This window comes from Solanum pennellii, chromosome 4 (genome assembly GCF_001406875.1).
Source record: "Solanum pennellii chromosome 4, SPENNV200".
In the NCBI taxonomy this organism is placed as follows: domain Eukaryota; kingdom Viridiplantae; phylum Streptophyta; class Magnoliopsida; order Solanales; family Solanaceae; genus Solanum; species Solanum pennellii.
Window position 1 is genome coordinate 2759406 of NC_028640.1, and position 24642 is coordinate 2784047.

General features: G+C 34.4%; 5 protein-coding genes across 17 annotated transcripts; 1 reads left to right on the forward strand and 4 right to left on the reverse strand.

Annotated features, from left to right (window-relative positions):
- Window positions 1-2517: 2517 nt before the first annotated feature.
- LOC107016041 (putative GEM-like protein 8) lies at window positions 2518-4512 on the forward strand. Its single transcript, XM_015216516.2, has 4 exons — window positions 2518-3121; window positions 3215-3289; window positions 3717-3991; window positions 4071-4512. Exons 1-4 carry the CDS (start codon window positions 2869-2871, stop codon window positions 4251-4253), a joined length of 786 nt encoding a protein of 261 aa, XP_015072002.1. The 5' UTR covers window positions 2518-2868; the 3' UTR covers window positions 4254-4512.
- Window positions 4513-5159: 647 nt separating this feature from the next.
- LOC107015582 (F-box/LRR-repeat protein 2) lies at window positions 5160-7527 on the reverse strand. The gene is made up of 2 exons (XM_015215896.2): window positions 7095-7527; window positions 5160-6400 (listed from the first exon to the last, which is right to left on the reverse strand). The coding sequence occupies exons 1-2, from the start codon at window positions 7462-7464 to the stop codon at window positions 5508-5510; spliced, it is 1263 nt and encodes a 420-aa protein (XP_015071382.1). The 5' UTR covers window positions 7465-7527; the 3' UTR covers window positions 5160-5507.
- A 3606-nt stretch (window positions 7528-11133) lies between these two features.
- Window positions 11134-16777, reverse strand: LOC107018371 (FAD synthetase 1, chloroplastic-like). Of its 3 annotated transcripts, none has more exons than XM_015218835.2 (5): window positions 16381-16777; window positions 14261-14313; window positions 13059-13194; window positions 12009-12184; window positions 11134-11921 (listed from the first exon to the last, which is right to left on the reverse strand). In XM_015218835.2, exons 1-5 carry the CDS (start codon window positions 16623-16625, stop codon window positions 11395-11397), a joined length of 1137 nt encoding a protein of 378 aa, XP_015074321.1. In that variant the 5' UTR covers window positions 16626-16777; the 3' UTR covers window positions 11134-11394. The 3 variants fall into 3 exon arrangements, with proteins under 3 accessions (XP_015074321.1, XP_027772272.1, XP_027772271.1); XM_027916471.1 differs by lacking the exon at window positions 16381-16777 and adding an exon at window positions 15812-15840; XM_027916470.1 differs by lacking the exon at window positions 16381-16777 and adding an exon at window positions 14813-15744.
- Window positions 16778-16992: 215 nt separating this feature from the next.
- On the reverse strand, window positions 16993-19832 carry LOC107016214 (pentatricopeptide repeat-containing protein At2g13600). The gene has a single exon (XM_015216707.2). It carries the CDS (start codon window positions 19483-19485, stop codon window positions 17356-17358), a length of 2130 nt encoding a protein of 709 aa, XP_015072193.1. The 5' UTR covers window positions 19486-19832; the 3' UTR covers window positions 16993-17355.
- A 343-nt stretch (window positions 19833-20175) lies between these two features.
- LOC107015732 (protein-S-isoprenylcysteine O-methyltransferase A-like) lies at window positions 20176-22665 on the reverse strand. Of its 11 annotated transcripts, none has more exons than XM_015216116.2 (4): window positions 22558-22658; window positions 22347-22413; window positions 21300-21384; window positions 20176-21176 (listed from the first exon to the last, which is right to left on the reverse strand). In XM_015216116.2, exons 3-4 carry the CDS (start codon window positions 21379-21381, stop codon window positions 20590-20592), a joined length of 669 nt encoding a protein of 222 aa, XP_015071602.1. In that variant the 5' UTR covers window positions 21382-21384; window positions 22347-22413; window positions 22558-22658; the 3' UTR covers window positions 20176-20589. The 11 variants fall into 11 exon arrangements, with proteins under 11 accessions (XP_015071602.1, XP_015071601.1, XP_027772522.1 ...); XM_015216115.2 differs by having other exon boundaries at window positions 22341-22413; XM_027916721.1 differs by having other exon boundaries at window positions 22336-22413.
- Window positions 22666-24642: the final 1977 nt, after the last annotated feature.

Here is a 24642-nt window from a genome sequence, read left to right on the forward strand (position 1 = left end):
GTATTCTCCCCTAGCCAATCTATGTGGTGGAATTTGACTCAACACAAAGTTTAAGAAAAGAACGTTTGGACTTGTGGCCTTGAACCTACCATGAGATTCTTGTGACTAAAAAAGCACGACATTAAGGGTAAAATGAAAAAATATGAATGAAATTGTTAGAATCTATGTGTCCACTATCAGTCAATGGACCAGGTCCCTTGACACACAAACAAGAATATAACAGAAAGTAAATGCAGTTTAACAACACAGGAATTTTATGTGGAAACCTCCTTGCTCAAGGGAATAAAACCACGATCTGTCTCACAGGATTTACACAACTGTTTCACTAATCTTCGCAAGCAAAAGTAAAACCAGTTACACAAATGTGAGAAAAAGTTTTTAATCTCACCAACAAGCAATAACTTCTATTGCTTGATGAGCTTAAGTAGAAGTTATTTTACCCACTAAGCTATCACTCTAGACAACTTAAAATTTCAACACTCAGCACACTGATTCCTTTATAGATTTAGGATCAGTTTACAATGTAAGACCAAAAGAATATATTCTCAAACAACTACACAATATACGTCTGGGTTTTTGGTTGTTCTAGAATAATTCTTCACTTTGATTTCTATAGCCTTTGCAAGAGTTCTTGAGAGTGTTTTTTCAAGTTGCAAAAACTAAAAAACAATGTTAAGAAAAGTGACATTGTATAGACAAGTCCCTTTCCTTAAACTCATGCCATTGGTTGGAAAGATCTGACTTTTCTGACGCAGTTGGGAAATTTGCACCAACTTTCCGTACCTTCTCCAGCTGGTAGTCAACGAGCTGTTCATGTTGAGAACCTGGTACCTTCACAAGGTCCCTGAGTTTGTTACATCATCAAAACTACAAATAACGGAAATATTTCCAAATAAAAGGTACCATTCTTTTGGAATGGACTAATAAGAACAATGACATATAATATGTAACAGAGGGACTATTACAAATAACTTCTTAATAATTATATAAGTAGTTTTAACGATACACATGAAAAGTGAATCAAAAAATATTATTATCTTTTTATGCTTAATTGTTAAATACTTTTATTTCTTTTAGAATCTTCATAGGATTGATGTCCAAAGATAAAAGATATATGGTCAAACTAGGGAAAAGATAAGTTAGTTTACCAGAAACTTCTAAATCATATGTCTGTGTGTTGTGTTCCACATAGGATCAGCATGAATGACTACATAACCTGCCCATAAACATCAGGATGAGATGGAGAAAAAATAAAGCAAGATAAGAATAACTGCCTTGTAGGAGAAGGCCTATACATACAATCCAGACAAGCACATGTAATATAGATCTTACATGTCGGATTGAGATCTTAGAATGACTATATTCCATTGCCTAGTTAGTTAAGCAACACTTTAACGATCACCCACGCATGTTCCTAACGGGACAGGCTAGTGGTGGCTATGAATCATCACTACTGTACAACAACAGTCATAAATTCGAATTTTTCATCTTGTCAACTTTAACATACAAGACTGGTAAAACTAACTTGAGATCAACGTGGCGGCTAGCCTAATGGTAACAATATGATTCTCAACAATGTCCCTTTTCTTTTTAGTTTGGGAAAAGGGTCAAACATTATCATTTGGAGCTGATATCCCTCGTTATGAAAGTGGCTCATATATGCCCTTACCATTATACAAACGGCTCACATATACCCCTACCGTTACAAAATGGCTCACATAAACCGTTCATTTAACGGAAGTTAAAAAAATTATTTTTAAATTTATATTTATTACTTTTAATTTTTTTTTTTAAATATTTAGGGGTATATATGATTCTTCTAACAAAGTTCAAAGTATATTTTAATTTTTTTAATACATAAATTATTTTTTGACTTCTTTTATCATAGTTATTTGAGTTTCTTATTCCTATTTTGTTTTTTTTCTTTCATTCTTTAAAGTCTATATTGTAATTTGATTTTTGTATTCGAAGAAAAAAATTTGGTCATCTACAATAAGTTTTACAAGAATATTAGTGAAACATAAATAAATTTGATTATCAATATAATAATTCTAAATTAGTCATTGAAACAAAAAAAAAGTCAAAAAAATATGTTTGACGAGGATTAAATTTACTCATATGGAATTTATATATTGTAGAAAAAAATAATAAAAAAGTTAGATTAAAATTATCTTTTTTTTTTCATTTGCATTAGAGGAAAAGGGTATATGTGAGCCATTTGTTTATAAGTAGGGGTATATATGAGTCACTTTCATAACAAGGGGTATATCAGCTTTAAATGGCAAAGTTGAGAGGTATATCAGACCCTTTTCCCTTTTAGTTTAAACAAATGCTTAATCATAAAGAATCATGGGAAAGAAATTGAGTCAATTAAGCGTAAATAAATTACCTTACTAGTTATGAAGAGATGACTTCAATAGGTTGGCTCAACTTACAAAAGAAGGCAGCATCATAAAGCAAATCTGTCAACTGATTAAAAACTTTAAGAAAAGAACACATGTTCACACAAATCTTAATGACAAAATGAGTCAGCATGAGATTTAGTTTACTGTAATTGACCAGACAGCTAAAAGAAGACACTTTCATTACCTTTAAGAGCAAAGAGAAAAAGATATAAAAACGAACTTAGAAAATAAAGGGAGTGGTTGAACATGCACTGCACTTTGATAGTTTTGTAGAATATTTCAAATTTCAATCAACAAAAAGATCATTGAAGACACTCATATCTTATTGTTTCTTCTTGATACAATAGAAAATTCTGAAAAAACATATACATGACCTTTTTTGGTTATTTCAGATGACCCATAGCTGACTCATGCAACAATCAGTTAAAAGATTCACCAACTCCTCTGCAAGCACCTATATATAATGCTATATGGAATGCTTTTAAACCATCAACCGAACTTAAATACTTCTCACATACCTTCAAAATACAGTAATACTCCACCTCAAATCAGAATCACAATGAAGAACTTACTTTGTGGAAATTCGGTGGGTATTCCCATGAGTTCATCAGTAGGTTCACTTGATAGGCAGCCGAAAAGACTACTTGCCTTATCTGCTTGCGAAGACCATATTGTTCCATATTCAACTTCAAAGAACTTGTCTCAAATTAAGCAGAGTGAGTATTTCCCTGGTTCCTTGATGAAGAATCAACTTGATCTAAACCTTGAATGAAGAGATCATAAAAATAACAATATTCTTGAATATGCAGGACGATATGTCATTGGTAAGATGAACAAATTGGGAGAAAGGGTGGATTGTCTTGTAAAAAGCATCCGCGAGCATGGTAAGCGCTAAAAATTCTCTATAAAAGACTTAAATATATCTATTGAAAATATTACTAAGATAATAGTTTGTTTTAAGTCGAAAAATAAGTATTTGAACTTAAAGTAGAAAAGAGTAATTGGGAATTGAAATTGTGTCCGGACATGAGTTCGTTTGAAAAAAAAAAAAGAAGTTCGAGGAGAAAACAATTATCTCACTCAAAAATGCTACTCAGACAAGTTAATTCCATACTATAGCAGTCTTTCAAATGCTAAAATGTTCACCAACTGCGAACACTGATGGACAAACTTCACCTTTAAGTATTTGCAAGTGAAGTCATGACCAAACACTAGTGTAAATCTAAAGAAATCAGAGAAGTGAGTAATAAGTACAAGATTCACGTAAACATGACAGAAAATATTGATTTTATATGTACTCTGATTGTGCAGTGAGCCTAAGCCCGAAACTAACAGAAACTTTAAAGGGAAAATTGAGCCTTGGAGCAAAAATCCTTCAACTAGGAGGGTTGGAGAAAATATTCAGGCAGAAGTTCAGTGTTAGAGATGATGAAAAGCTATTGAATGTTTGTCAATGCTATTTATCAACGACAGCTGGTCCAATAGCAGGCCTTCTCTTCATCTCTACCGATAAGATTGCTTTCTACAGCGAGAGATCAATAAAGCTCTTATCTCCAACTGGAAAGTTGCTTAGAATCTACTATAAGGTATACTATGCTCCATTTTTCTTCCAACTTTTAATTTTCTAACCACGTAAAGCATAATCTAACTGGTTCACAATGGCAGGTAACCATCCCAATAAGTAAGATAATGAAAGCAAAAGAGAGCAAAAATATGCAAAAGCCATCACAGAAGTATATACAAGTAATTACAGAGGATGATTTTGAGTTCTGGTTTATGGGATTCCTCAATCATCAAAAGACACTGAGATATCTGCAGCAGGCAATCTCCAGCTCAAGCAAGTTATGAAGACACATTTTTTTTCCAATGAGCTCGTTCTTCAATGTAAAACGTTCATGCAAAAACAAATTCAGGGATCTTATAAAACTTTGTAACTAGATCCATTGCTCAAAGGAGGCTTAAGCCCTTAAGAGTTAATGGGAATGTATAGACTTTTTTTCTCTAAAACTGGTAGCTTTTGTATAGACTTATTTTCTTTTTTGAGATAGCAAGAGATACGAATGTATAAATTTATTATAAAACTTGTGGAGATAGATTGATTTTTTTTTGTTGATTCATTTAGCTTTCTACTTATCCTTAGAGTAGACTTTATGATCCAAGTGATAGATATGAAAACAAGAACAATATGCTAGTTTCAGGATTAGCATTTTAGATTGTTTATATGCAAATTTAATACTGCATTCACAGGCTTTGCTGCCTTCAAGTTTTTTTTAGTATGATATATAGCGTCTTCAAATTATTCATCTTTTGGGTAAAATGAAATAAGATATAAAATCTGCAGTTGAAATTGTTAAGTCACTTTGAGGGATATTTCCATGTTGTAATTCAATATGCTGACGCCGGAAACCACACTGTATCAATTTAAGAATCTTCTATAAATTAAGTCATTATACAATCAGAACACTGGTTCCTATCTTGCAGTCTGATAAACTTCTTTGGCCAATTAGTTAAAATTATGGCTCCAAATCCAAACTATAAGCAGTTACAGCTAACACAACCCAACCGGGGATGAGCACCGTCTCACACACACAAAACCTGAACTAGCAAATATAAATGCAGGCAGTTGATAAGAGTAAGGAGTGGAAGGATAAAAGAAGAAATTGTTCATCAGATTGGTTGTGGCATCCAGCTAATACAGCAAATATAAATGCAGGCAGTTGTGATTGAACTATTCCAACAGAATCATTGGACAGGTTGTACAAGATGTGTAATCAATTAAACCATCATATTGGTATAAGTTCACATTCAAGCTAGCAGCAATGGATTCATTTCATTCACAATCTGAAAACACCTACAGCAAACATTGGGGCTAACTAGTAGTTTACAAGGATGATATACAGGAGTTTGATATCAAATAACTGAAAAGCAGGGAATAATCTACAACAGAAAAACTTGGTGCTTAACAAAAGGCAAATTAATGGGAACAAGGGACTGACATCAGGAGCTTCCAAAGTCATATTTTAGGTCTTAGGCAAAGAAGGTGATAATTTCACTGTATGATCCCCATCAGGCCTTCAAAGACCTTGCTAAAACAACTACTGCTCAAAGTAACACATCTGGCTCTGATAAGCTTCCAGTGAAGTTTATTTTGCAGGATTCAGGAAACTGAATTCCAGCCTCCTCACACCCTGCTTTAGTGATAAGGGGACAAGACCGTACGTCTAGATATTCAAGAAATTTGCATGACTTCATAAGCTTCTTAATTCCTTCAACAGTGATCTTTGGACAGTTACTGACCTTCAAAATCTTCATCCCCAACATAAAGTTGTCACTTCCTAATTGTTGAAATGCAGCATCAGTTAACTCCTCACAGCAGCCAATGTCGAGAACCTCAAGCTCTCTGCATTTGGAAATGATGCAGTCCAATGAAGAGTCTGTAATATTCAAGCACCAATCCATCCTCAGTTTCCTCAGACTATTACTACAAGAAGCTGCCAGTGACTTCATGGACTCATCTGATATGTTACGGCAACCACCAATAACGAGTGTCTCAAGATTTTTGCAGTGGTTGGCCAAGGATAAGATAGAGTCATCACCAACTTTGTAGCAATCCAACAACTTCAATGTCATGAGTGTCAATGAACAAGCTTCAGACACACTAGATATCCCAATATCACCAATATTGATGCATTTGTTAATGTCCAAATGCTTTATCCTCCGGCAACCTTCAACCAAAACAGAGAGACCTGAGTTGGAAATGTTGGTGCATCCTTGCAAACCTATCTGTTCCACATTATGGCAATTCTCGGAGAGAGCTTTCATTAATGAATCTGAGACAAATCTACAGCCAGCAAGATGCAATGTTCTCAAGTCATGACACCCCTCAGCAACAGCTGAAAGCCCCTTGTCAGTGATCTTTCTGCAGTAGGATACATCTAAGGACTGTAAAGAAGACAGACTTGATCCAATTGCAGCCAATCCATTGTCTGTTATGCCTGTACGTTTGGACCATAAAACCGTGCAAGTTAAGTCAAGGAAGCATCTGAGCCTTAGATTCACAATAAAGTTACACTTTCTCTTGAAAAATGGAATACATATGATATAATAGCCTGTTCCTACCACTACAAAAACCACATAGAAAAAAAGACAAAATCTTTAGGCAGAAACACAAAATCCTACAAATTTGCAATTAATTGTCCTGAAAAAAACAACCATAAATCCCCTAAGATCCTCCACAAACCCCATTACTCCATTTTCATCACAAAAACCCATTATTTACAAGATAGAAAAGAGGAAGAGGCAGTCTTCGCCACATCAGGTCAAAACCTTTATGTCCAAGTTGGGAACAATACATTCAACACCTCACACAGACAGGGGCAGAGCTAATAAGGGGCCAGGGGTTCATCCGATCAGGTTATACATGGTTAAAATTAAGTTTTATGTGTATATATATAATAAATGTTGACCCCTTCAACTGGTTTGTGTGTAGCCCGCTCAACCACCCCACACAGAGACAAATTCAAGATTTTAAATCGGTACTAGATGTGAAGTATCACTACGTATACGAGTACGACTACTTATTGGTGCATTTGGCCTCTCCTGCAGTAGCTCAGGTTCACTTCAGCAATGACCATTCAAATTCAACAAATTTCAAACTATAAAACTTCAGAAAAAAATACAAAAACGAACCTTTACAGTTCTGAAGATTGAGAATTCGTAAGCAAGAGAAAGCAGTAGCAATAACTGAAAGATCAGAATCAGTAACACCAGGATAGAAAGATCTAGAAACCGATTGAGATAGATCAAGCTCATGTAATCGAGTGAATCGGGCCGCGATTCTTCTGAGCATGTGAGGCCCGGCCCGAGCACAAAGCTTCTTCCTTTCAGTACTTTGAATACGAAGCCACCGCTTACATACCAGCCCGAAAACTTCCTTGTCTTTGTCGTCTCCAAGTATCGACAGTACGGCCCGAAGCTCATCGTCGCCGAGACTGTCGTTTATACAGTGGACTGAAACGACGTCGTTCTGCAGATGAGAATCGTCGCCGGCGCCGGCCATCGGAGAAGTTTATGGTTCTGATCTTACTGGAAAGAAAGAGAAGTTATCTTTTCATTTTGTGATTGTTTTTTCTATTTATAATACTTTGGACTATACAAGTAATTATAATAATTATACTATGATTTAGCAAAATAAAATTATGTATTAAATATTTTTAATTTAGTGTAAGCATTTTGAATAAGAAGATTGAACAATAAAGAATTATGAGCACATAATATGATTTTTTATCTAACATAAGATATATTTTTATTATATTATAAAAAAAATTACTCTCTAATTTTTAATTTAAAATATTATATTAAATTAGAAGTAGTTAAAATATGGTGGTTACCAACATATGAAGCATAATATCTACCAACATTAGGGTTGTTTGGTAAGAGGTAATAAAGGAAATAACAATACGAGATATTATTTATATTCTAATAATAATATATTTTATTCGATACTATTTTTATCGTAATTTATCTTATTGATTTTATATCGTAAATCAAATCATTCATAAAAAATAATATCAACATAACTAATGACAACAATATTAATCTCAGTATTACTAGCAATGCACTGTATTCAACCTTTGTTACGATACATCTTACCAAACGACTCCTACAAGATTAAATGATTAAATTCCAACTAACATATAGTATATTCGCATTAAACACATTTTATTCTATGTACTATTTTATTATTCATTATTTGGCCTTTGGTATCCTAAGATAAGGGAAGATTAATGACTCTCAATTACATTGTTGGCACTAATTGACACAAGGGTCCCATACTCAATGTTTAGGTCAATTTAATAATATGTATCATTTACATATCTTCTTGTCACTTAATAACAAATTAATACATTTAATACTCATAATTTGATGTAAACATCATAAATTTTCCACCAAATAATTGTTTGCAAATAGTCATAATCTTATTCTCTTTTGCAGACTTTCATGTCAGCAAAGTATTTCAGAGTGATTTTCATTTGCAGAAATGATTTTTTTCCTTCCAGTGTCCGGAGTCCACATTGAAACCCCGACTAAATCCGGATCGCGCACTGCATGACCCATTCGTGGGTGGTACTCCCAACAAATTATCTCCATACTCAGCGTTTGAGTCCAGATCACGGACTGCAGGGCCCATTCAGGGGCGATGCTCCCAACATGAACCTAGGGCTCGAACCCGAGACCTCTAGTTTAGGGTGATGCAAAAATGACCCATAGAGCAAAGTGCAAGTTTTGAAGTAAAGAGAGGATTCTTCATGCTGCTCCCTAGGAACAACAAATTCCAGCTCTAAGGATATCAAAACACCATGTAGATTTAGCTAAAACTGGGCAGTAGAAGAAGTTCCTCAATCTAACAACATTAGCTGAAATCTTGATTCAAGTAGCAAAAGAACACCAGATGCGAATAGACAACGATCAAGCAAATTCAGGACTTTATAAGAAGATCCATAAAAGATCACTGGAGTCCTTATACACCAAAAGGATCATAAAGAAGAAGAAAGAACAGCCCCTTCCTATTGAACAAATTTGTCAGGAACAACATGAAGGCCGACACGAGAATCATAGCTTTAGTGGAGAAAACCTGAAGGAACAGGGCAGGAGAACACAATCCCATTGCATAATTCACATATAGAATTAGCCACAGCACCATCGCTTTACAAGATATAGCCGAGTGTGTAGGATATCTTCCGATCTTTCAAAGAAAGAACTTCACTTCAGGAAGTACCTTTAAATATCATTCTTCTCTGAAATACTTCATAGGCTTGTCACTGGATCATAATTCATAAGGGACAAAGAGGAATAGAAGTAATAAGTTGAGCTAGCATCAGTATTCCACAATCTTTTTTTAGAAAGAACTGAGAAATCTCTGAAGGCCAGTGGCACACAGTTCAGAAGTCGATGGACAAGGGGCTTCTCCACTTAAATACCAAATCTGTAACGTGTGCCTAACCTAACCGTTACATGTTGCAATCTTACCACTAGACCAAATCCCTGGGAGCAGTCTTTCAATAAGATCTCAATGACATTCAAATTATGTAGAGTTCGATGTATAGCACAATAGGATCACAGCCTCAGGCCCTCTGACCTTATAGAAAGTTGCATCCTTCCAGTACATTATTAGCATGGTAGTATGTCAAATAGGATTCTTAGCTATGCCAGAATCTACTACATGTCTCTAAGTCTAATACTCTATAATCTCTACGTACTGATTTAAACTTTGGATTCAGTTATTGTTCATACGGTCATACCTGCTTGCAAGATCTCTAGATTGAAGCAATGAGATTACAGGACCCAGGCGACGAGTATGTAGATTCAGGGTTGCATCGTCCCAAGATTTGCAGGTGAGTTTCCTTTCATGACCTCTTTAGGCCCATCAAAACTTCCTACATATGCTTCAAATCAAAGCATAAGCCAGAAATACATCTCCAACAATGGCAGCACAACACCTTCAATCTAAATTTATCAAGACACTGAACCAAGCCCCCTCAAAGCAAGATCCTTTTGCATCAAGTAGGTCTAGGATCATCCTTCAATGTGCAGCTTCTAGTATATGTTCAATAAGACCACATATAAAACACAATTTTTTAAACAGAAAAGATACACGAAACACAGCAGGAAAATGTTCGTACTTGAGAAGGAGAACTCCACTTCTCCTTCTGTACCATACAACTTGATGCACCGACAAAGTGGACAAAGATCATTGAAGAACCAGCGGTCCACTACTGAGCTTCTCCCTTGTCTCATCATGGTGACATTCTGCTAACAATTTAACCAGCTTCAATGGGCAATAGCTTAGTAGACAATGCCTTGGGAGACCCACAAAATGAACCCAAAAGTGTCACTGCAGGAACCCAAATACCAAGAGCCTTTGAATAACAAGACCATCCCTGCTTCCAATGAAAAATTTGAAACTATACTTTCCTGAATTTAATATATGAAGATCTGTAGACTTCCAAGCAACATTCATCATGTTCTACAATCCCTTCAAATTAATAACTCCCTCTCTCTCTCTCTCTAAGCTACATGCCACAGCCTAATATAAGACCTTGGTTCCACTTTATACATGTCTGAATCCAGACATTAGTTTGATCCTCTACAGTTGTCAAACAACACTCTTAAAGATCACAGCAAGATTTCCTTATCCGTGAAACAAAACATTCCAGATAACCACCTACTTGATGATGATGAACAAGATTTTCATAAGCAGTGAGGGAATGATAATTAAAATCAGGTAAAACCACTCTAACAGGAATGAGAGAGCAGAAGTCTACAAGAAGCACTCCTTATAAGGATTCAAACATGCTCAAAGTAAGCGGACACCAACAGTAGTTATAGACATATTGCATTCACTACTGTAGTACTGTTTAAACTTTAAACAAAAGTGTTAACTTTTTATGTTAAGATTTTAGATGAGACAAAACATCTTTTTTAAGGCAATATGCACCTCCGCTTCGACAGTTCAAAGTTATAGATGATGAGATGGTTCACACATTTCAACAATTACAAATGAATTGAAGGAAATAGACTTCAAGCACTAAAGATATTGGTGGAAAGGATAATATTCAATCAAGTACGACAGGATTATAATCAAAGGATTTTCACTAATTAGAACAAATACAAGAACACTCAAACAATGAAAGAGTAATAGTAACCAAGTTGTTAACCAATCTACTTGTAGTGATAGAACAAAATCCATTATGTATGGTAATGGTCAAAAGTCATTACATAATGATATTTGCTATTTTGTTGCACTTTTATCATCTCAATTCTATTCACACTATCAGATTCTTAGATATTAGAATATCAGTAAATTCAGCTATGTTCCCGTAAAAAGAATGTGAATTTAGCAGAAAGGTACCGCTTAAAAAATCATACTCATACTTAAACACTGAAGGACATTCAGAAATGGTTGCACTAACAAATTATCGGGAATGAATTACAAAATTTGAACCCCTTCTAACTCTGGACTACCAAAGTCAATACCCAATATCTTTAAGTCTTGAGAAGTAACACAGGAAAAACTAGCTACCTCATAGGATTCCAAATGAATATATGTTGTATCAACTATTACTCTGCAGGGAATAACATTCTTGTCAATCAAAACTGAACAATTCTCATAAAGACCTTCCTTAGGTGCAAGATTCAACAAACAAGACTTTGGAGCAGACAGCCTATTTCTCTCACTAGTAAACCTTTCTTGGTCTTCCATCATTAAAATAAGACGATGGTTCCGACCTAATAGCTCTGACACATATTTCATGTCTCCCTTGTGAAGGGCATACCTAACACGAGTAGATGATACTTGCCCTCTCTCTTTACCGTCTTTAGAGTTCAAGTCTCCAGAAATTTGATTTGTGTCCATGACAGAATTGATTATATAAGCCTCTAATCCATACTCCTCACAGAGCTTCACAAGGTCTGATGCATCACCAGCAGCTCTATATCCAAAACGATAATTCTCGCCTGAGGTCATCAAGATATCATCATCTTCTTTATCTTTTGTTAGTTTATATTGGAATCTCTATATCAAGTTAGGATGTTACAACATACCAGCAACAACTCCTCGTACTCCCAGCTCTTTGGAGAGCTTCTCCACAAACTGACAAGGCGTAAGATATCGAACTTTTGAAAAATCTATCTGGAGTTCCCTTGGCATTATACTACCGCAATAAGGAGCCCAAGACGAAAGAATCCTTTTGCGATCACATTCAGCAACAATGGGAGCCCTGTGTTGAAAATATGCACATGCTCACAAATATTATTTCTCATTTCATGATATGGCATTTCATAAAGACCACTAACCAAAAAAGGAACTTCTCAGTAAGCTTGAGTAAGGTTAGGAGGATACACTCAACAGATTTAAACACCTTCCAGCTTCAAACACCAAATTTTCTAAACCATGACTAATCCTATATATTACTTGAGTAGAATAACGTTTGAAAATATTTTATTTCCAAGGAGCAAATCAAGATTGTATAACATGTTGATAAGGACATCCTTTGAATTTTAGATGAAGGACAAGATACAGCAAAAAGCTATAAGGAATCATCACAAACTTTCACTTGTCGCAAAAAGCAGTGAAAAAAAGAATAGAGGACATTAACTTAAGTTTTCCTGTCGGAAAATATACTGATGTGGAGATTGATTTCTTTATTTTATGCTTCTCGTTAAAACTTAAATGAACTAAAATATATGGATATATATTCTTCCTTCTTTGTACATATTCTGATTGATCATCCTATTAACAGAAATTCCTAAACTCAAGAATGTTACTATCTAGTGCTTTGGAGAACGTGTCAACCAGGTCCATAGAGTTATGCTAAAGCAGAGGAGCTAGGGTGGAATATTGCTACAAGTTAAGACTTGCATACACTAAGAGAATGCAAGATAAAACTCCCTGATGTGATGATCCTCTTTCCTTTTGTATTTTCAGAATTCAAAGTTGATCCTAGGTACTATTAGGATTGGGTGAAGCAGTGAGAGTCGAGTCGTGACGAAGTTCATCCTTCTGTCCTTTTCTGGTATTTCGAGGAGATAATATTTCTCTATTTAACATTCTATGACAGTAGCGTAAAACATAAGAGACAACAGAAGTTATACCTTGGTTCCCATCCAAGTACTTCCGCCATTCCAACAAATGAAAGAAGAAATGGAATTCCTCTCTTTGCTGCTTGAATTGCAAGCTCGCGGTGACCAATATGGAGTGCATCAAATTTCCCCAGAGCTACTATCCCGCCTATTGAAACGAAAAAAAATAATTGAGAATCCTCTATTTGCTTCTCATTTACAATGCAATTATAACAAGTGGAATTGAAACTCTCTTTATTTCTTTTATGATAAGCAACAATTAGAAGTAAAAATTACTAATTGAAGAAAGTAATTGTAGGTCCTAAGTAAATTTAGAAAAAACTTGCAGATTGGCCATTCAACTATTCACAGCTAGATTACCCCTGATCTTCTTATACAAAGTAAAGTTTTTTTTATGAAGTAATTGTCAGAGAACAAAGGAGACAAAGGGAAAGCTCCTAGATACAAAAAAACTACTGATAGAGCATTGAGCCATTTCTCTAAATGACCAAAGCTTTGGCTGTTAAGCCAAAGACAAGGAGCTAATGAAATCTACAAGAGGAATAACATCACTTACAGGGGCTAAATTGCTCCAGTTGAAAAGAAGGATCAAACACTTGAACTTCAGAGAAGAGATAGGAGTTTTTCTTAAAAAAAAAAAAGAGAGAGAGAGAGAGAGAGAAGAGATAGGAGTTGAAGTCCCATCAAAACTTTGTTTCTTATACAAAAATAAAGTAAAAAGTATGTCGAAAGAACAGGTCTGAAGTATCAACAAAACAAATTGATGAGAGAATGGACAATATTTCTCTTTGTGATGACTCATGTATTGGAACATATTTCAACAGTTTTTACAGGGTTTTTAAGCTGTGATACTAAGGACTGTTCTTTGACCTTGCAGTATAACTGAAGACTGACGTACACAGACATATAAATATGTACACTAAAAGAAATGGCCAAATCTTGACACCTATTTCCTACATTTTCTTTAGTAACCAGGAAGAGAAAAATAAAAGAAATTACAAAAGGAAAGAATAGGCATAAGAGCCATATAGCAATGCAACAAAGATTATGACATAAGGAATGGCTGACAACAACTACCAAGGCATCTACGTAGCATTTAATCATTGAAAAAACTTCATGAGTTAGAATAAATGAAAATGGGTATTAATATAAATTCAGCATACATGAAATATTGTTTGATAATTTTATCACTAGTAGTATATGGACGAGCAAACCTGTAAGAATTGGCAATCTTTCTGATGGAGGCTCTTCGTCTGTTCCAGATTGGCTTTACATGAAATAGAACACAGATTTAGCGTTGAGATTCTAAGGAGAGTCATACTAGAATACAAAATGACATTACAATGTCAATGCAATGGATGAAAAGCTCTTAGACCTTGTAAGCTTCATTTAAACATAAAACAAAAACTATCCCAAATACTCTGTCCAGATGAAACTATTTATATGTGTAACCGTCTCATCTAAGAACTCATATTATTAAAGGGGAAGCCACTCTTATTTATTTATTTATTTTAGGTCACAACACGCTCTCTTGTGCAGCACCTGATTCTTTCTATAGAGCCAAGCATGTGTAACAATTTTGTTAGATGATTGGAAACAAGACTCAAACATGGGGCCTTCTACTCTCTACTCTGTTGCCCAGTTAAAGTGTGTGAATCATCTCATCTAAAACTTTAAACACTTAAGAGAGAAATAACATTATCTATTTATTTTAGATCTACAATGAAAAGTCAACACACCACAGTTTAGTAAGCAGAAAGGCATACCTGCCCATACTTATATGATATTCCAATAAACTTTACATATTGTTGACGCCAAAAGTGTGATCCAAACTTATAGTTTTAACTAACTTTCCCCTTTCATCTTATTGCATTTATAAAGGTCTGCTTCCAACCTTCCATTCACCCATTCCATTTTCAGCAATTACAAGCCTACAAATCAAGGATTAACAAAAGAGCTTCCTTTTCTATATTTGTCTTTTCAATGACAAAAGGTTTTAAGGGGGAAATAAAAGATTTACCTCAAACTATTAAAATGCAATAAACATTGGGAATCTAAATATTCAGGTTGAACACAACTGATAAAACAGCCCCCAGAACCACTGAATTTTTTATTCTTTTGATAACCGAAAAATCCCCAACGGCTAGCGGTGCACAGTTCGAAACTCGCCCGATGACAGGCCCGCCCCTCTACCCTTACCACAATTAAATACCAGGCTTTTGACTGTGTCACTGTTCTAACCCGTGTTGTGCGCCTAACCCAACGTCACGTATTGGGCTCTTACCACTTTGACTAAAGTCCTGAGGGCATAAATCACTCAATTTCATGCTCAAACAATAACAGATATGTTGAATTACCTCAAACTTTCAGAAAGTTAAGAGCTTTAGGTTGTACACCATTGATGAAAACAAATCCCAAAATAACAACATTTTACCACTCAAGCAAGAACATTATGATAAATACCTCAAAGTACCCCACAAATCACTATATTCACCGTTCAAAGAAGATAAGTTACAATAAATTACCACTTACTGCTAAGAGTATGATAAATTACATCAAACTTCCAGAAAGTAAACAACTTTCACTCTCTGAAGATTTGGGTCGAACACAATTGACCCTAAATCGGTCAAACAAGGATTTATGATAAATAAATCAAAATTACCCAAAAATCACTAATTTCATTACTCAAACAAGAATTTACAATAAAAACCTCAAAATTACCCCCAAAAATCACTAAATTTACTGCTCAGATTACAATAAATTACCTCAAAGTTTCAGAAAATAAAGAGCTTTGGTTATATGAACATTTGGGTTCAATATCACTAATTTCATTGCACAAACAAGAATCTGCGATAAATAACTCAAAATTACCCGAAAATCACTAATTTCATTACCCAAACAAGAATCTACAATAGAAACCTCAAAATTACCCCCAAAAATCACTAAATTTACAGCTCAGATTACAATAAATTACCTCAAAGTTTCAGAAAATAAAGAGCTTTGGTTATATGAACATTTGGGTTCAATAAATCACTAATTTCATTGCTCAAACAAGAATCTGCGACAAATAACTCCAAAATTACCCAAAAATCACAGATTTCATTTCTCAATCAAGAATCCACAATAGAAACCTCAAAACTACCCCAAAAATCACTAAATTTACTGCTCAGATTAAAATAAATTACCTCAAAGTTTCAGAAAATAAAGAGCTTTGGTTATATGAACATTTGGGTTCAACAAATCCCTAATTTCACTGCTCAAACAAGAATCTACTATAAATACCTCAAAATTACCCAAAATCACTAAATTTACGATTAAAATTACAATAAATTACCTCAAAGTTTCAGAAAGCAAAGAGCTTTGGGTATCTGAAGATTTGGGTTGAACACAATTGACCCCAAAATCACAAACTTTATTGCTCAAACAAGAACTATTACTGTTCCTGTTCCTCAATCTGATTCTAAAATTTTTGAAAGAAGAATTTGAGGTGAGTGTAGAAGCAGCTAAAATGGTGGAAAATTGGTGAGCACTGCAATGAAAATTACAGTGCTGAGATATACACCGAGACCCACTCAACATTCTTAATTTTCATCACAAGATTGAGATGGATTCGGCCTATTGTAGTAATAACATTTTGGTTTGTTATAGAAAAAAAAAGCCTATCTGCTATTGGCGTGGGCGTATTTGGATCGATAGTTTTGGTTTCTCTTTTAGGGGTAATTTCTCTAACTTTATGTTTCATTATTGACGAATAGTCTTATTTTATATAAACCGTTTGAAATATGTAAAAGAGTATGTTTATATATATATATATCTTTTTTATCGGAGAAGTATATTGTATCATATGCAAATAATTTTGTATTTGGAATTGAATCTTATATAAAATTAAAAAAGTAGATACATACTAATGTACAAAGGATGCAAATTATTCACGTAGGACGTCATATAGAATGCATATATCTACTTATTCAAATTTATATTTTATTCTACCTTTTTATTGTAGCTCTACCATGTACCCTACTTTTTTTTTAAAGATTTACTATTCAAATTAGGGAAAAGACACATTTTTGACTTACGTGACATCCAAATATATCTCACGCGTCTTAATGGGTATTATGTCTAAAAGATATTGACCAACTCTTTCTAGACAAGTACATAGAGCTCGCAATTTCCACAAGCCACCTCTACCATCATGCAACCTAAGTTGCTTGGGCTCTTCAAAAAATGTCGTGTTGGATCCTCCAGAAATAGTGTACTTTGAGAGAATCCAACACAGGTGCGCCATCGAAAGTGACGAATCCGCTCAAACTTAGCATGCAATGGCAGCTGTTACAGGTTCTTCAAACTCTTCAGATGAGTTAAAATCCAGCATGGTTTGCTCCTCATCACCATCCAAATGACCAGCATTTGGGACATAGCCAGAAAGCTTCATCAATTTAGTTAGTGTATTCAATATCAAATATATCTCTTTTTTCTGCGTGTGTCTCTTATCTTTTACCATGAAAACATGAACCTGGCTTTGTATTTCAATCCAACTACAACCAGGCTGTTTAACAACGCCTCGTTGTCTCATAAGTTTTCGGACCATTTTGACATCTTGCCATTTTCCTTGTTCAGCATACATGTTTGATAGAAGAACATAAGGGCCAGAATTTGTAGGATCAATCTCCAAAAGCTTCTCAGCTACATACTTTCCCAACTCAATTTCCCTGTGAATTTTACATGCAGCGAGCAAAGACCCCCATACCACACTATCTGGTGGCATCGGCATGGATTCAATCAAATCCTTTGCCTCTTCTAAGCAACCAGCCTTGCCAAGTAAATCGACCATGCATGTATAGTGGTCTTTAAAAGGTGTCAACCCATAGTCTCTGTCCATGGAATAGAAATATCGACGCCCCTCCTCAACCAATCCTGCATGACTACATGCACATAGAACTCCAATCATAGTAACGTGATCTGGCTTCTCTCCGGATACTAACATAGCGTTGAAAGTTTCAAGAGCTTCCATAGCATGGCCATTTTGTGCATATCCAACTATAACGGCATTCCACGAAACCCAGTCCCTGTCCAGCATTTTTGTGAAAACACAGCTACCATCTACAACTGATCCACATTTCATATACATGTCTATGAGAGCATTTCCCACGAAAACATCAGGCTCAGGTCCATTCTGGAAACGAAATCCATGCTTCAAAATATGTGTATGAGCCTGCCTACCAAGTTTCAGATCAGCTAAATTTGCACAAGCGTTAAGTAGATTCCCAAACGTATAGTGTGTTGGCCAAACAGATTCCCGCTTTAGCATAAGAAAGAGATTTAGTGCCTCTTCATTGTTCCCGTTCTGTGTATATCCAGCAATAAGAGCATTCCAAGACACAACATTCCTTTCAATCATCCCCAAAAACACAGCTCTTGCAGTCTTCACACTTGCAACTCTCGCATAACCACTTACCAAACAGGTGTCGGACACCACACTTCTGACTGGCATCCTATCAAAAATCCATCTCGCTTCAGCAATTCTCCCAAACTTTGCGTACATATCAACCAACGCATTGCATATAATAAGATCATCCCTAAGCTTATCCGACTTCACAATTTGGGCATGAATTTCCTTACCTTCTCTTATCGCACACAAACTTGCACAAGCACTTACTACACTTGCCAATGTCTTCTCATCTGGTTTAAACCCAAACTCCATCATCCTAGCGAATACCACAAGTGCCTCCTTCACTGGCCCATTTTGCTCATAACAAGAAAGTAAACTATTCCACGACACCACATTACGTTCACACATCCCATTAAACACCTTTGCTGCACAATTTACATCACCCGTTTTCGAGTACATGTCAATAAGCGCAGAACCCATGTAAACACTTCTCGAATATCTCGATTTAGCAACCGAGGCATGAAGTTGAGTTCCCATTCTCAAGTCCCTTAACCCTGCACAAGCACTTAAACCACTTCCATAACCGTACTCATTCAAAACAAAATCTTCTTTGTGCATTCTCACAAGAAACTCTATCGACGAATCAAACAATTCACATTGAGCAAAGCTCGACACCATCAAGTTCCACGAACACTGATCAGGCTCAGGCATCATGTTAAACAGTTCCTCAGCCTCAAAAACTAATCTTGATGCTGTATATGCATTCATCATGGAATTCCAAGTAAAGGTATTTCTCTCAGGCATTTTATCAAACACCTTCTTGGCATACTTTAACACCCCGGATTTACCGTAAGTATCTATTAGCTTGTTGTTTATGAAAACCTCGGAGCTATAATGGGTCTTGAGAATTCGACAATGGACAGTTTGTATGACATACTGGGACTTGGTATTGATGTAAGAATCTAGAATCTTGGCAAAGGGAGTTGAGTTTGAGAGGGAGAAAAGGTCCCAAGTGATGAGTTTTTTGAATAAAGAAGTGTCTTTTGTCATTTGACATAGATTTTAAGGAAGTTTGATTGATGGGCATGTTGTTAGAACATCAGATGGAACAGAAATTAAGCACAAATTTCTGTGCTATGCTTATGAAGAAGTGCCAGCCAATTGAGTTGCTCGGGAATCTTAGTTGCTCAATTGATTCGAAACTCAACTTAAGTAGCAACTCAGTTGATAGATTGACCGGATTTTGTTGAGGGTGTTATCAGATCTTTCAAAGATAGTGTATTTATTAAAAAAAGAATTTTACGAATCTAACAATATTTTTGACGAATCCAATCAATGCAAGTAAAAACATATAGAAATCTTGGTCCAAGTGATTTCTTCAAGTCATAGTAGAAAATCAAATGGACATTGTGGCTTTATTACTGTTATACAAAAAGTCCTCGTTAGGAAGCGTTTTTTCAAAATGAGTCATACCAATGTAAATTCGAATTAATCAAGCTTTAATACGAATATCAAATATGAAAATTAAAAAAAAAAAAAAAAGTTAAGACATTATGGCTTTTTTTTTTCTCTTTTAGAAATCATGGTTAACATATTACCAATTTAGTTACTGTTTTCTCATTACATGTACCTGGCTTATAGTTCTGGAAATCTATTAGGTTCATATTAGATGGTCCAATTTTTCAGGCCAAAAAAGCTTGGCTATTATAATGAAATATTGTTATAAAGGACGATAAATCGTAATAGAAATATGACTGTACATAAATGTGGTAATGAATTGACAAATAAAGAAAATGTTACAAAGCCTTTCTTCTCCTTAAGAGTATGATAAAAACACTGTCCCATCAGCCATAGCTACAAATACAGTTATAACTTACAGCTCCCCATAAGACTAGTTTACCTAAGTCTTAACAAAGAGATGATACGATGAAAACATGATGATACAAATAAGATAAACGCGCTCTACAAGGGTTAATAGAAGCATCACCTCAGAAGTTATATCTAGGAGGAACCTTTTTCTGGCGAACTTCATGTTATGAAAACTGTAAAGAGTGTCTAAGAAGATAAAATTCATAAACAGTGTTATCTCAGCACCGATGAGCAGATGACGTTAGGCATGAATATGTAGAGCAATGAAGAAGATTTGTTGAATAATCACCTCACAAGTGGAATACCAGAAGGAACTTTTCTCATATAATCTTCGTAGTCAGAACCAAAGAACTGCTTGAGGAAAAACTCCTCGTAAGGTATCCTTCCCGAGAAGAATTTCCACACAACAACTGTAAATGCAATGGTTGATACTGGATTACATAGCATTATTTGTGTACCAACAGACCAGATGAAGAAACCACAGTAACCGGGATGCCGGACAAATCTATAGATCCCATTCGTAACCAACTGATGATTTTCCTCATGATAAACCTTTATTAGATGAGTGAAGGCTTGGCCAGCTGTCACAATTGCCAACTTCCTTATGATTTCTCCGAGAACAACCATTGCGAGGCCAAAATTACTTATCCACCAATATTCCTTTAAGCCGGGAAAGAAATAGATTTCAATAAGGTATTCTATCAAGGAGCAAAACATTGCTAGTACATAATGTTTGCTTATCAAAAGCGACTTAAAAGATACATTCGACTTCCCATGAAAGACAAGTGCCAGAATGTACTCGGAAACATGGAAGAATATAATTGAAATGAACATTTGCAATAATTGTCTGCATGCTGTATATCCGAAAAGCTCTGCCATTTCACGTGAATAAGTCAAACAAAACCTCTCGTTAAAGTTACTAAAATGAGGTCTCAGTCTGAGTCATCAAAGGCTTGAAAATATGATACGCTATGTTTCAAATTTCAACTCCAAACCTGAAAATGTTGATGAGCTCTGTACAATTAGCACCACAAAATGGGCTTCAGAATCAATGAAAATATCCTTTAAGAATGACATTTCCTGCAAATTTATGCGAGCACCATTCAGGAACAAAGACATCACAAAACACAACTTAGATTCTATATGTGCATTTATGTTGTTCATACTCTTCAAAAATGCCAATGGGTGCGTGTCGGATTCTCCAAAAATAGTGTATTTATTAAGAATCTAACACGGGTGTGGCATCAAAAGTGAAGAGTCCACGCAACTTAGAGTTGTGCATTATACACAATACCATTCTCAGTTTGTCTCCAATATCAGTTTATACAATCTCTTACTCTACGTAAGCTTAGATATCATAGTGATCCCTTAGCTCTCACGGTTCTTCTTCAAACATTATCAATGGGATTTTGGGGTCAATACAGAGCTTTTGATATTGGACTCTCTAATAAAGTAAAAATCAATCAATCAACATAACACCTATCCAAACTAACCGGATTCAGGCACATTTTCACTACACTTGATAACTTGTGATTTAACACTCCATCACTGAATAATCATGAAAAATAACAAGTTTCTTTAACGAACTAATTGAGATAAAAGCAACTTAATAAAAAAGTTATCCTAGAAATCAAAATCTACAGCACAGATATCATCAGGATCATTTAGTAAACGACTCGAAAATTGAGTTCTATCATGAGTCCACAATGGCAGATGCAGATATAGAATTTCTATAACATCGCTGCACCATTAAAAGAACGAACTTTATTTTTAGCATCAAATGGTAATTAATAGCTGCTACCTAAAGGACCATTCAACCAAGTGCACCATTTAAGCTATCAATGCCAACAGATAATATTACATTAATTCAACGAAATATCTACCTAAAATATTCTAAGTTGATAGAGATACCATAGGTTCACGAACACCATAAATTGCCCTATAAAATTCACCCCGCCCAAGGGAATGACCTAGTGAGTTAAAAAAAAAACTAAAAAATCCCAATTTCGAGTATCAGCAGCAACACTAAACTGAACCTGTACTTGTGAGCTAGACAATAAGCAACCCCATAAATCAATCGAGATGCACACAAGCAAAGGCGGCTCAACCCTAAATCCACAAAAGCAAAACAAAAACAAAAAACAACAAATTCAGTTCATTCAAATACGAAAACATATCGAAGATGCACAAAATAAAATGAATTCAACCAAGAGGCAAGATTAAACGAAGAACAGATTAAGGAGATTTACATACAACGACCAGATCTGATGAAGGCGAGGTAATTATTTTTAATTATGAGAAGCACCGTATTAACCATTAGCACACTTGGGAAGAAACTAAATATGCATAAAATATAAAAAAGAAAAACAAATATTTATTTATTATCAATATTAATTTAAAATTTTCTTATAGTTTGGTGCTAAATCACTTGCTAATTATTTTCTCATTTTTATTTACTTTTTCTAACTAGTAAAACTATTCGCGCTTTGTACAGAAATTTTTAATATCACGAAATTTATAAAATAATACTTCAAACATATTTCTATCCGTCATTAAAACTAAAACACTATATTATCTTACATATAAGATTATGTTAAACAAACATTAATAATGTAAAGGAAAATGAAAATTTGTACAACTTATCATTTGTTTGTAATAACATAAATATAAATTAATGATTGTAAAAATACATACTAGGATATGTAACATAAGCAATGGTGTCAGTAAGTCACTCAGCATGAGCAAAGTACACAAATATTTAATTGTGAAGAATAAGAAGAAGAAGAAGAGGAGAAGGACGAGAAGGTTCAAAATTTTCGTTGTTTTAAAATGAGAAGAAATTTTCTTTATTTATAGACAACAAAAATAGTTGAACAAATATTTATTGTGTTTTATCGGAAATGTTATAACTTTTTGGAAAAATTGCAACCCTTTGAAAAAGTCACAACCTTTCATAAAAGTCACAATTTTTGGAGAAATCGCAACTCTTCATCAAAGTCACAACTTTTCATAAAAATTACAACTTTTACTAAAAGTCGCAACTCTTTATTAAGTCAAAACTTTTCATAAAAATCACATATTTCAATGAAAAAGGAAGGCTAGTTTTGGAAATGAATAAATTTAAAAGGAAATTCGTGTTTGTGGTGGCGACACATAGACGGGCCTAGAATTCTTTTATATAAATACATAATATGATATAATTTTGACAAATTAAGAAAGGATAAATTTCTTTTGTTTAATATAAACTATATTTTTTAATATTGAGTAATGTCTAAAAGAAAAACTGGTTAAATAATCTTCAATCTATTACCGAATTTTTAACTATAGAATTATACTTCACGGGATTCTGTTATTCCCGAGCTATTTTAAAGTGAAATTATTTACTTCCTGAAATGTTATTATTAGACATGTGTCTTGTGGTGAAATACACGACCACATATTTACACATGTATTTTACCATTTAATAAAAAAAGAGTTCTCCTCCTTCATCTTCCTTTCTTTCCCAATCATTTCTTCAACCCTGCTTATAATAAACACCATTTTTTACCTTAATAAATTTTATATCTCTAACAATTTATAAAAACAAAAATTCAAGTCGCCTTTTCATCTACTCCAAATCTATAGAGCCTATGAGATAGCAATTCTAATCGAATCTTTCATCCAACCAAATTCAATAATTCTTTTACATTTCTTTCAATTTCGTCCTTAGACAATCATAGATATGCATTAAATGGGTCATGAACATCCGATATCAAATTTATCTCCTAAAGATTTCGTCGACAACTCAAAATCATCGCGATGAGAAGATCAATTTTAGACCAATTTGTAACATCAATATGAGAAACCTCTCTCTTCAAATTCTTTATTCTTTCTTTCTCTAAAATTTTCATGATTAATTTATAATTTGAGTTATTGATTTTGATTCTTCATGGATTTTACGAGAACATGTAGGATCCTTCTTTTAAAATGTAGAAGAGATTTTTTTGTTTTAGTTCTTTTTAATAAGTTTGAAAATACTTTTTAAATATACAATTACTTCACTTCAATTTCGTTACTCTCGAGTCCATGACTTAAAAAATAATGATTAATGGGTATGTTTTTTTTAAAAAAAAAAAATTAATTTGTTATATATGGTCTAAATAAGTTTATTAAAAAATTATTTATTCATAAAATGCATCAGTTGTTGATAATTTTTATACTAAACATCCTTTAGAAATGATTCAACAATGATAATGGTGAAAATGTATAGTTGCATAGATAAATAAGAAGAAAGAAAGAGCACAAAAAAGCAAATTAGATCAAAACAGAAATTAAAAATTTCTAGGGAAAATGCATAAG

Bases quoted from the DNA above. Each gene is read 5' to 3' on its own strand.
- LOC107015582 (XM_015215896.2), bottom strand. From the start codon at position 7,464: ATGGCCGGCGCCGGCGACGATTCTCATCTGCAGAACGACGTCGTTTCA. The intron at 6,401-7,094 runs GTTCGTTTTTGT...CCAAACGTACAG, and splicing joins CAATCTTCAGAACTGTAAAG to GCATAACAGACAATGGATTG.
- LOC107016214 (XM_015216707.2), bottom strand. From the start codon at position 19,485: ATGACAAAAGACACTTCTTTATTCAAAAAACTCATCACTTGGGACCTT.
- LOC107018371 (XM_015218835.2), bottom strand. From the start codon at position 16,625: ATGTTGAGTGGGTCTCGGTGTATATCTCAGCACTGTAATTTTCATTGC. The intron at 13,195-14,260 runs GTTTGCTCGTCC...TCGTTTCAATAG, and splicing joins AAGATTGCCAATTCTTACAG to GCGGGATAGTAGCTCTGGGG. The intron at 12,185-13,058 runs GTATAACTTCTG...TTTTCAACACAG, and splicing joins GTACTTGGATGGGAACCAAG to GGCTCCCATTGTTGCTGAAT.
- LOC107015732 (XM_027916720.1), bottom strand. From the start codon at position 21,468: ATGAACAACATAAATGCACATATAGAATCTAAGTTGTGTTTTGTGATG. The intron at 21,177-21,299 runs GTTTGGAGTTGA...GTGAAATGGCAG, and splicing joins GAGCTCATCAACATTTTCAG to AGCTTTTCGGATATACAGCA.
- LOC107016041 (XM_015216516.2), top strand. From the start codon at position 2,869: ATGCTATATGGAATGCTTTTAAACCATCAACCGAACTTAAATACTTCT. The intron at 3,122-3,214 runs GTGAGTATTTCC...TTGAATATGCAG, and splicing joins CTTGTCTCAAATTAAGCAGA to GACGATATGTCATTGGTAAG. The intron at 3,992-4,070 runs GTATACTATGCT...TCACAATGGCAG, and splicing joins TGCTTAGAATCTACTATAAG to GTAACCATCCCAATAAGTAA.